Genomic DNA, 12,097 nt, shown 5'->3' with positions numbered 1-12,097 from the left:
GAGAAAAAATTTTCTCAATATTATATAAGGTAAATAACTCAATATACATTGAATACATAAATGATGTTCTATGCCACTTTCCTTTGTATTAGAAATTTAGAAAATTTACATCTGATGCTTGATCACTAACTTTTCTTGGAAGAATACATACGATACAGAAATGAAAGTCAAGAATCTGATATCACTGTTGATGCAGCATGTCTGGAAACACAAATGCTGAAAGGGGAAAGTAGGTTCCAAATAAATTAAGTGATAGTGTGTGGAAAAAATAGGGAGTGGAGGGACTGTGATGAATTAGAAAGTGTATACCCTGCTTTATGGGATTAGCAGCCAGGCCACTCAACTTGGGGGCCTGATTCCACAGATTGTCCATTTTATTCTAAGAGAAATCTGAAATCTGGACTTTAATGTGAAACCTCTTGAATTTTAAATATTGGCATCTAATTAATATAAAAAAATACCACATAAGCCAAACCAAATACATTTGCTGAGGCTAATGATTTGGTCTCTGAGCTACCAGCAATTTGCAACCTTTATGTTATGGCTTCTTCCTATGATGATTACTCTAACTAAAATATAAATCCATGACTGTGGCCATCTGACAAGTTTAAATATCTCCTGACAAACAGAATTTTCCAAAAAAGAATTACATATTTTGTTGTCATTTGAGAGGTAAATTTGATATTTCTCTGTTTGTCAATTAAAAAAAAAGTTCTACGTTTAAAAAACTTTCTTTTAGAATCTTTTCTACAGGATCACATTAAAGGACAAGGTGCTAGGCCAATTTCTTGATTCTTAACCTATAAGATGCGGATGCCACAGACAATTCTCATATTAGTGTATGCACTTTAACTGAGCATGACAGGCCAATTCAATAATTCTACTTTAGAAGAAGCACTCAAGATTGCACTGAAATGTCCCAGAGGCATTCATAGGCTGAATTTAACTCTGGAGGATTAGAACTCTCCCTTAAATCTCATTTTGGGAGACAATTAGGTAATTCAAGAACAGATCAGTTTCATAATTCTACCATACGGAAAACCTGCATATTCTGAATGAACCCTAAGATGGGTCCTCAGATAGATGTAGAAATAGTCTAGCTTCCAAAGGATAGTCTAGAACAGAGATCAATTTAATTTAAATTTTTAAAAGTAATCTCCACACCCAATGTGGGGTTTGAACTTACAAACTCGAGATCAAGAGTCACATCCTTCAGCTGAGCCAGCTAGGTGCCCCATCAGAGGTTAATTTTAGTTATTTATTTATTAAAAATATTTATTTTGAGAGAGAGAGGGAGAGAGCGTAAACATGCACATGAGCAGGGGAGAGGCAGAGAGGGAGAGAGAGAATCCCAAGCAGGCTCTATGCTGTTAGTGCAGAGCCCGATGTGGGCCTCAGTCTAAGGAATCACAAGATCATGACCTGAGCTGAAATCAAGAGTCAGACGCCTAACTGAGCCACTGAGGCACCCTCNTTTAGTTTTTTTTTTTTTTTTTTTAAGTTTTGAGAAACAGAGAAAGACAGAGCACAAGTTGGGGAGAGGGAGATAGAGAGGGATACACAGATTGGAAGCAGGCTCCAGGCTCCAAGCGGCCAGCACAGAGCCCGATGCATGGCTTGAACTCACTAACCGTTAGAGCATGACCTGAGCTTCAGTTGGATGCTAAACCAACTGAGCCACCCATGAGCTCCTCCTCTGTATTTATTCTTAGTTCTATAGTAGAATTTATACCAGTATCACCTAATAACAAGTAGTTAAAAATTATAAACACACACACACACATACACACATTCTCTCTTCAATTCAGGATAGCCAAAAACCTTTGGATCATAACTTGATGTTCACAATGAAAAAATAGACACGTTTTCCCAAATATTAGAGAAGGTTTAGGCATAAAACCAATCTGGGTACTCAAAATACGTGGCAAGGATTCCTGGAATTTTCCTTTTATTATTTTAAACTAGGTGGGGANAGAAAAAAAAAAAAAAAAGATACATAAGACAGAATAATATTCCTGTCGCCAGGCAGTCACAGGGATATATACCCTTATCTTCTCTGAATAGGACTATAGGCTGTTCAATGGGGATGTCTGAGTCCGAGCTCAAAGCTTCATTTTAGGGAGTATTTGCCTTTAGTTTTCAATCTCATGCTCCTGGAAATATAGTTCAAATGCTGGACTTGTTGAGTACAGTCTTTCTTATTTGAGAGAATGCTTTCAGGAAAGAAAAAAGGAATTTAGCTTTATGTGCATATGACATGAAGGATTCCTCTCAAACTAAAGAGAGAGAATGCAAGCTACTTGTTAGGAAAATAGTCCCAAATAAAGAGCCAGAGTAGTTCTTCTCTGTAACTTTCAATTCCACTCAAATCACAATGTGGCATATGGACACCCAGCAATTGTAAAAGTAGAGGCTTGACTATGAATGGGGGTAAAGTTTTGTTTCCTGTTCTGACCCAGAATGAGATCAGAGGTCTATTTCAGGTGCAAAGGGCTCTAAGACCTGACCTTGTATGACAGGAAAGGGGCAAAACCTTAAACATTTGAAATGCAAAAGTCCTAAATAAAACAATTCTACTAGAGAGAACTCTGATTGCTGTGTCAGTTTGGCTTTTGTAATTCAATACCCATTATACCAAATTTAGAGAAATCGGAAGAAAATGATGAAGAACCTAAGAAGTGTGAAATAATGGATTATTTCTCTCAGAGAAGTATACATTATAGGTCATATACCAAAGTTCTGTCATCTGAAATGTTTGGGAAGATACTAAGTGGTTCCTGAGATTAGGAAAAATGTATAAATATTTCAACCTTAAAGAATCAGGTTAGCCCACCAAACAATGTTAACATTACCACAAGGGAGAAAACCAGAGATGTGTGCCTCTTGACATGATGTAATAGGAAGTAGTGAGAGCCACCTATGAAGTATTTTCACCCCCTCAAAAAGTGGATCTTGAATTTAATCAAGTGTCTATACCTAATGACCATTTATAGAAAATGTGGAGGCTATCTGAACATGTTAATGACATCATAAGCATAATAAGAGACAGAAAAATCCAGAATATGGGCAATTTGACAAAACAAGTGACAATTTCTTCAATGAGATTTCAAAAAAAAACCCCTAAAAAACAAAAAAAATCAGGGGGGACTGTTCCAAGGTCAAAGAAACTTAAAAGACATACCATCCAACTTAAACAAACTTATTAAAAAAAAGCAGGTAAGGGGGCTCTTAGGTGGCTCAGTCGGTTAAGCATCCAACTCTTTTGATTTCAGCTCAGGTCAGGTCTCATGGTTTGTGAGTTTGAGCCCCACACTGGGCTCTGTGCTGACAGTGCAGAGCCTCCTTGGGATTCTTCGCTCCTCACTCTCTGTCCCTCACACTCTCTCAAAATAAATAAATATTAAAAAAAAAAAGCAGTTATAGAAAAGTGAATACTGACTAGATAGTAGGAATTAGTGCTAATTTTGTTATCTGTGAATAACAGTACTGTGGTCATGTTTAAAAAGTCATCATGTATTAAAGACATGCTAAAGTTCATGGATGAAATCATATGATCCCTGGGATGTGCTTAAAAATACTCCCCTCAAAAGTGGGCTAATTAGATGAAAAAGCTGGCAAAATGTTGATAATTACAGAAGGTGGGAGAATGATGCATGAGGTCCCATTTATATTACTTTTCTAAGTTTTATTTAAGTAATCTCTACACCCAGTGTGGTGCTTGAATTCACGACCCTGAGATCCAGAGTTGAATGCTCTTCTGACTCAGCCAGCCAGGCACCCCTCTACTACTTTCTTGACATATATGTACGTTTGAAAAGTTTTTACAGTAATAAAAGTTCTTAAAAATGGGTTATATATGGAAGGTTATATTTGAAAAAAAAATTTAATCAATTCTTATTACTCTGTCATTGCTGGTACACAGTACTTTAGTGAAGGTATTTTTGATTATTTATCGTATTTCTATAGATATGGGCAAGCATCCAGGCCATTTCCTGACCTTATGATATAATCTGTGAATATAATTTGTGTTTGTAAACACTCAAAATAATCTGGGCCCCATGACTTTGTATAAGGATCTGGGAGGCTGATTCTTCAGAGCTGAAAGAACTCAAAATAAATTTGGGAGCATCTGAGAATAAACTTGCTTTACCTTGTCGCTTGCTAACACAGAACAACAGATCTGACTTTAGAGGATATTTTCAGATGCCAACATGATGTCCTCTGGATGCCTGCCACATAAAATAACTCTGCTCCAAATAGCTTTGGATATGACACCATCCATATAGCACGGGAGTGTTTAATTATTGGAATTTAGTTAATTGGTTATGGTTGAGCTTGAATGCTGACTTAACACAAGGTCTTCTAAATGTGAAAAGAATTAGATACCAGAGCCCCGAAAGTCAAATATACTATGAAATTAGCTAGAAACTGAACAATATATAAATATTAGTATCCAACTTACCAAGATACTAGTTTGTGCCTATTATTACTTTACTGATTTGTTTTAAAGAAACTAAACAAAATAAATCTATAGACATGGGCTACGAATTGGTGAATGGCAAATACTGTTGCTTGAAGCATATTATTGTACTATTATTATATTATTCTTTAAAAAGCTTATTTATTTTGAGAGAGAAAAAGAGCGTGCGAGCAGAGAAGTGGCAGAGAGAGAGAGGGAGAGAGAGGATCCCAAGCAGGCTCCATGCTGTCAGCACAGAGACCAATGAGGAGCTTGAACTCATAAACTGTAAGATCATAACGTGAAGTGAAACCAAGAGTTGGACACTTAATCGACTGAGCCACCCAGGCACCCCTGAAGCATGATATTATACTGAAGAAATATACACACCTCTAACTGGGAAGCTTAACTGCTGTAAAGTTGATGCACTAATACAGTAACCAATTTGGGGCTCATAGGCGATGGTATCTAGACATTCATTCCAATCTTGGACATTAGTAACAGGACAATCCTGTAGATGGGTGACAAGGTCTCCCACAAAAAGGCCTCTGGGTCCAATGGCAGGTGAGTCCTTGGGAAGAGGGTACAACCAAATCAGATAATGTATGAAGACAAGCTATGATTTATCTGACCAAATAATTAAAGACTCTGATTTAATTAAGTAGAATATTTTGACTAATGCAGAAAATAATCCACCTTTGAATGTAAGATGTATAGTCCTAGAACATTAACAAAATCAACCTAACAATTATACTTTTCCTACTTCTCTAATAATTTGAATTTTTCATAACTGAAAAAACCCCACTCGCTAACTATGAAGATTAAAATGATAAAGTTTTTCCCAAACTGCTAATTCAAATTTTTTTTTTGTGAAAGTAGTCACCAGAATGCCTTCATTGTCTTGTATATCATCAGTGGATAAAATTGTAAGACAAGTCCTTATCTAAACACAGTCCCAAATAGACAGACAATACCATCAGCACAATGAGTATGTGAGTCAGTTGTTCACAAAGGTAATTTTCCTCTTCTGAAAGTCTGAATAGAAGACTTGATGCCATCGCAGTAATTATTGTTTAAGGGAGTGAAATACAGAGTTGAAGACGGTTACTTAAAACTCCCATGAATTGTTCCAGCTGGCCAGCCTAGGTTTCAATCTTCTTACTTAGGAGCAAGGGCATTTGTCTCAAAAGCACAGTTATAAAAATAAACAGTAAAGGTAGGTGATAGATTTTATCAACAAAGTAGAGGTAAAAAACCTTGATATTATCTTTGTAACTCAGAACAGAAACAATTTTAAGTATTTTAAAAAAGCCAATATCTTCCACAAAACTTTCTGTTCAATTTAAAAGGCTTATAGTAATTTCTTCAGGAGAAACTGAGCATTCTGCATATAAGAACTTGAATAAAAGTTCCTGACATCATAAAATGCTGTGTTATATCACAATCAGGTAAAAGGATGCCCCAAGTAATCCTCATTATTTACCTCAGCAACTTCAGTGATAAGCACCCCAACTCCAGTGTAGTAAAACGGCAAGAGAATTACAGGGAGGAGAACGAGAGCTAAAATACCTAGGAGTGCAAGGACGAAATTATGCCAGATACCTGAAAAGAGAGAAAAAAAGGAGTCAGCTCAACCAGGGACAGGAACGATCTAGGTATCTGGACTTCATAACACCCGGGCATTCTGGTAAATTAGTGAAGTAACCAGAAGAAGCCGCAAAGCAGATAGATTTACTTATTAGTACAGCAGACAGATGTTCAGTTAGAGGCCTCTTCTATTCCAGATAGTGAAATGTAAAATGAGCATGTTTATAACACATTAAGAAGACCACATACTAATATGATTTAACACTAAGAGAATCTATATTCTAATATACATATAAAACAAACAGAATTTCTACTCGCTCTATCATCTTTTCAGAAGATGTATACATCATTAATCAAAACATATTTGTGATCTTTGAAAAAATTTCAGAGCTATTAAAATAAAAGTTAAGACCAAATAAAAAACATTTTTGCTGAGCTGGGTTATGGCAATCCAAATGGTACTCAGAAAAAGAAACTGTTTTAAGACTTAAACTATTATGGAGAGTAATATTGATGGACCAAATAGAGTATGTATCTTACACCATGTCACAGCCTGTAACCATCTCTACCATATATGCAGAGATGATTAAGGTGAACCCAGTGGTGTGTTGGAGGCTGGTCCTACCAGCTTGCCATGGCTGACTGTGTACATCTCTTCCTAACTCCTCCTTCAGGGACGTTCAGTTGGCACCTTGATATTGCCCATGGCAGGAGTAATTATGCCACAGAAACCAGCAAATGCTACATACCAGAGCTCCTCACTCTCACCTCCAGAGCCAGGGGTTAAACAATGGCTAGCACGGAGCACCTGGGTGGCTCAGTCAGTTAAGCGTCCAACTTCAGCTCAGGTCATGATCTCACGGTTCGTGGGTTCAAGCCCCGCGTCGGGCTCTGCGCTGAGGAATAGCTGAGAGCCTGGAGCCTGTTTCAGATTCTGTGTCTCCCTCTCTCTCTGACCCTCCCCTGCTCACGTTGTCTCTATCTCTATCTCAAAAATAAATAAAACATTAAAAAAAAAAGACTAGAGCATCCCTAGACACCCTCCTCCCCCATACTGATCCTTTCCTTCTTCTACCAGTTTTTCTCATGGGGAAGAGTGGGGGCTCTACTAGCACTCTGAACCTTGCAATTCTTAGTTGTGCAAGTCTCTCCCTTGCACTCGAGGATATTTAGCCTTTCTGGCTCCCATCCACTGAATGCCATTAGTACTTTCCCCTCACTGAGACAACCAAGGAATGCTCCCTGCCCCCCATACATTCCAAACATCTCCAGGAGGGTGACAGCACCAGTGGTTAAGAGGCAATGTTTTATAGTGATAGAAACACAACCTAAAGACATTTCCCAGACTTGCAGGAAGCTGAGTTTGGCCATATGACTGCTTTGGCTAACAGGATATGAGTGGAGGTNGAATGTAGCTGGGACAGAGACAAACCTGAGTCTATGACATAGAAGCTGCATGTTGGGAATAGTGAGTTAACAAGACAGAAAGTCTGAGTCCCCCAAATAACAGAATTAACATTTCATTGCTGAATTACTTACATTTGGAATGTTTTATGAGAGTTTAAGCCGTTGTTATTTTTAGTTATAGCAGTCAGATACCTAAGACAAGTTTCATGCACCTTATTCACAGTTAAGATGTACTTTTTTTCTTTTCAGGGCAAGTCTAGTCCAGGACATAATGGGTAAACAATCTTTTCTGTACTATACAGAGAGATTTCTTTTAAATACACCAGTGATATCAAACTATTTATTGGAAACTATATTTTGAACTTTGGACTTTTCCCTTATTTGCATACTCATATTTCTCTCATTTCTTACATCCATTATTTTACTAATTTATCAGAATGCCCAGTTCTTATAACTATTACAGAGTAATCCATTTTTTAAAACATAGTAATTTATTTATAAGGTTCCCTACTAATGATCACTTAGGTTGCTTTCACTTTTTCATAGAATGCTGCAATAAACAGCTTTGCTCATATTGTTATGTATCTAATTAAGTATGTAGCTGTGAAGGTATGGAAAATTCCATAGAAATGGAATTGCTGGGTCAAAAAGAATGTGCATTAAAATTGACCTCCAATGAGACTGCATTAATTTATGTTCTCATAACTGGCATGTTTCCCTACCCTGTAAATAACCCTGGATGCTAGGAAAATGTTAGACTTTGCCATCTGTTAGGTGAAAAGTAAAATCTGCTGTGATTTCTGTTTAGTATGAGTAAGCTTGTACATTTTTCATGTTTATTAAAAGGTTATTTGTATTTCTGTTATCTCAGAACTATTTTTACCTATTGCCTGTTTACATATTTTTTACTGATTTATATAATTATTGAATATATATATATATACNGTCGGACGCTTAACCAACTGAGCCACCCAGGCACCCCCATGGCTTCATTTAAAAAAACAAAATAAAAAACTTTCTTTTGCCTACTGGAATTTACTCTAGTGAAACTAATTTAGGGAAACAGCTGAAACCCCCCCCCCCCGCCATCAAGTAGCTAGTCCCAACACAATTTCACAAAATAATCCACCCCCCATTAGATTTCCCGCTATTAAGTTTATATTAAATTCAGCTTTCCCCTAGCTCCACAAGGACTGCCTAGATGCTTGCGCTCTCACCACCTCTCCCTTATCAAGATAATCCCACCAGTCATACCATAGACCATGCTGTTTTCCCATCCAAACAACAGTCAGAGTGCTTTCTTGCCTCTCTGAGCAGCCTCTTATCTCTTGTCAGGGACGCAGCTGGTATGAGATCACCCCTCTGGATTCCAGATTTGCCCATGATGGCTAAGTGGCAGTAAGGGTGGTACAATACACACAATTCCTTTATTTAAACAACCTCTTGTCCATTAACGATTTGTTTGTAAGTATACCAAAGGAATCTTTGTTATAAGTTTTACTTTTTCTAGAGCAGGAGTTTTTAACAGTGGCACCATTGGCATTTTGGGCCAAATGATTCTATGTTGTGGGGAACTATCTTGTATATTGTAGGATGTTTAGTAGCATCCCTAGCCTGTATCCACCAGATGCCAGTAACAACCTCCTCATTTTCTCTATTTTCTAGCTATGGTATTTATACAGACACGTTTTTTTTCCTTCTTTAGAAGAAGTATTTTATTTTTGCTTTTTCTATTACACAAGATGTACATATCAAGTGTTAAAAAGTCAATACACACAAAATATATTCCACAACTAAGCACCACTGTCTAACTGAACATGCAAAGAAGTTATACTAAACAACTGCACGAGGCAGTATTTTGGGGAAATAAAATGACTAAAACAGAATTGAATTAACTAATACTATTAAGTCACATCTAATATTCAATACTACGTAAATCAATGCAGCTAAAAGACAGTTATGAAATATGTGTTAACATCAAAGAATACAACCAAAAATAAGATAGCAAACAAAACCTATGTAACTTTTTTTCAATAGGAAAATACTTTGTTACTGTTCATTGTTTTAAAGAAAATCTATTGTAAGCAAAGTTATCAACAAACCATACAAAGAATTACTAAACATATTCCTAAAACTATAAATATGAACATTTGGAAAATACATAACTTTAAAAATTTGTAAGCAATAAGTGAACTTTGTATTTTTTAAAATGTGAAAACAAGTCCCATTTTTAGAACAGTTGTATAAAGAACCATTTTTGGATGTGAGGTTCATAAATTATCCTCCTGTTGGTACCAAACTTTACAAAACACCATGTTTTTCAAATAGTATTACAGAACAAGATATAGCACCCTAACAATGCTATGTAAAGGAATACTTTTTTTTTTTACTTTTTACTTTTATTTTTACTACTCTATCAAAACATGACCCTTAGATATATAGGAATCATTAAAAATATTATTTCCTAGAAGCAATACACAAAAGAGGCATATTTATTTTCTTTCAGGCTCCTGGAAGACACTTTCCAAGTTTGACAAGGGTTTTCCCTTCTTACTGTCTGTTTTTGTTTTTAGCATGCGTAAAGATATGAGATTTCAGATTAGTTGACTGAGCAAACTTCTTATTACAACCATCAAAGGGGCACACGTAGGGCCTGTCGCCGGTATGGATTCGCACATGCGTACGCAAATTGAAATCGAGGGAAAAGCGTTTGCCGCAGCCTTCAAATGTGCACTGAAAGGCCTTCTCTCCAGTGTGGACCAGCTGATGTCGTTTTAGTTTTGAGCTCTCAACAAAAGCTTTGCCACATTCTGCACATACGTGGACTCTAGGACCGTGGGTGTGCAGATGTTTGCGCAAAGCAGAGTTATCTCTGAACATCTTCTCACACCCTTTATGAGGGCAACCTATTGTTCTCGGAACATCTTCTTTGGGTTTTTTTGGCTTCGTTTTAGTAAATTCTGCTAGTTGTTTAGGATCTGAGAGATCAACACCAGGTATTCCTCCAGGAGGAAGCTTCTTTCCTGTCATGTACTCTGAATAATCGGGAGCTGGATTCTTAATCTGCCCTGTGTCCTTCTCTCTTTGGTCAGTTGGGGACCACATGGTGACAGAGAACTCACCCTCTAGGGTTTTGATCTGCACCTGCTTCTGCTCCCATTTCTTTCTGCCAATCTCAGAGCTGCTACTTCCTGCGTGGGCCTCGCTGTTGGTGTTATTCTTCTTACCGCTTGACTTCTTGCTTTGGCTGCTGCGCTTCTTGCTGTGGCTGACAGCTGAGGATGACGCGGAGGTTGACAAAGAAGCCAGGGTCTGCTGGAAGTTGTCGTCTTGATTGACTGGGATGACCACCTGGTTCTCGGAATTGGTGCTGGCCTGCAGATCGTCTGACTCGTAGTAGCCCACCACTTCCTCCTGTGTCTGCACCATGATTATATCCTGGTCGTGGTCTCCTTGGCTCGAGTTGCTGGTAAAGAATGGCTGTAGCGCGATCATAGGCGTATGGTGGTGGCCTCCATGGACCCAATTGTCGCTGATAATCTCGTACTCTGTGCCGGCTTCCATCGCCATAGTCTCCATAGGTACGGCGTCCACAGGGACGGTGTCCATTTGGATCTGGTCCAGGTCTATGATATCTGAAAGTAAGTCCGGATTTTCTGTGTGGATGTAGAGAGCGTCATCGGAGGCCATGGCTGAGAACTCGTGGTGGTTTTGACTTCAGGACGAGTGGCTGGGCTAATGGAAGGCTCCGAAAAAGGCTGAGACAAAAACGCGAACTCCACAGCTACGTGTAGTCAGCTGAGCAGGAAGACACGCGAAGCCGTAGAAGCGGTCACGGACGCTGAGGACGTTGAGGACGTTGAGAACACTGAGAACGCGGAAGACGCGGGGGTTTCTGGGTGTCCCTGGTGCATGCGCTTCCCCGCTCCTCAGCAAGTGCGCGCTCACGTTCACACCCATGTGCTCGTGGACGCTCCAGCCCTTGTGCTTATGTTTGCCCGCTGCAACGCAACGCTGTTCTTGTTTGAATAGCAATTCAGTAACCACGTTCTTCCCTGAAGTTTGCTACGTTTCCGTTGATTTTCATGTTTTCTCTCCCTCTCCCCCGCTAGATACATAACAACATCTGAAAAAAAGGCTTAGTTCTTTCTAATATTTTTGTCATTTTCCCCTCTTATTGTACCGACCCACATTTAGAGACCCTTTAATAGTACCAGTGATAAATGATAATGGGATTGCTTGTCTTATCCTTTAATGACAATGCTTTCAAGTGTTAACCATTAGGAAGTATCCAGCTATTTTTACCTTTACTAAGGATTTTTGCTTTTTAGCCATTAATGGATGCCAAATTTTGTTAAATACTCAGTCCGATAACCTGCTGAGAGGCGGATTTTTTCCCCCTTAATGGTAAATAATGTTTAGCCACGTTCAAATGCATTTATTAATGTTGACTCATCCTTGCATTGTTTAGATACACCATAGGTAGAGTTTCTGGTACTTTATAAGATGATGTATCAGTGTTCTATTAGCTTAAAAATTTTTTTTTAAGTTTCCTTCTCCATGTGATCTGAAAAGTTTATACTTAATTGTAATTTAAAAAAAAAAAACTTTTCCTTCAAGATTAGAAAGAATTACCCCTATGAA

The 12,097-nt window shown here is 38.1% G+C and overlaps 2 protein-coding genes across 3 annotated transcripts in view; both read right to left on the bottom strand.

Moving 5' to 3' along the window:
* MBTPS2 (membrane bound transcription factor peptidase, site 2) overlaps window positions 1-12,097 on the bottom strand; it is a 38,757-nt gene that overhangs the window by 9,713 nt on the left and 16,947 nt on the right. Inside the window, exons 6-7 of one of the 2 annotated variants that reach the window (XM_077770524.1) lie at window positions 5,943-6,061; window positions 4,846-5,030 (exon numbers count right to left, since the gene is read on the bottom strand). In XM_077770524.1, coding sequence (XP_077626650.1) covers window positions 4,846-5,030; window positions 5,943-6,061 — 304 coding nt within the window. The remainder of the gene's footprint in view (window positions 1-4,845; window positions 5,031-5,942; window positions 6,062-12,097) is intronic. The other variant, XM_077770523.1, reaches the window with a different exon arrangement.
* YY2 (YY2 transcription factor) lies at window positions 9,141-11,232 on the bottom strand. The gene has a single exon (XM_077770525.1). It carries the CDS (start codon window positions 11,141-11,143, stop codon window positions 10,004-10,006), a length of 1,140 nt encoding a protein of 379 aa, XP_077626651.1. The 5' UTR covers window positions 11,144-11,232; the 3' UTR covers window positions 9,141-10,003.

The sequence above is a fragment of the Crocuta crocuta genome, unplaced genomic scaffold (assembly GCF_008692635.1).
Source record: "Crocuta crocuta isolate KB4526 unplaced genomic scaffold, BGI_CrCroc_1.0 scaffold488, whole genome shotgun sequence".
In the NCBI taxonomy this organism is placed as follows: domain Eukaryota; kingdom Metazoa; phylum Chordata; class Mammalia; order Carnivora; family Hyaenidae; genus Crocuta; species Crocuta crocuta.
This window is presented reverse-complemented; position numbering and strand designations above follow the sequence as displayed.

Excerpts from the sequence above, each read along its gene's own strand:
- YY2 (XM_077770525.1), bottom strand. The coding sequence starts at position 11,143 with ATGGCCTCCGATGACGCTCTCTACATCCACACAGAAAATCCGGACTTA.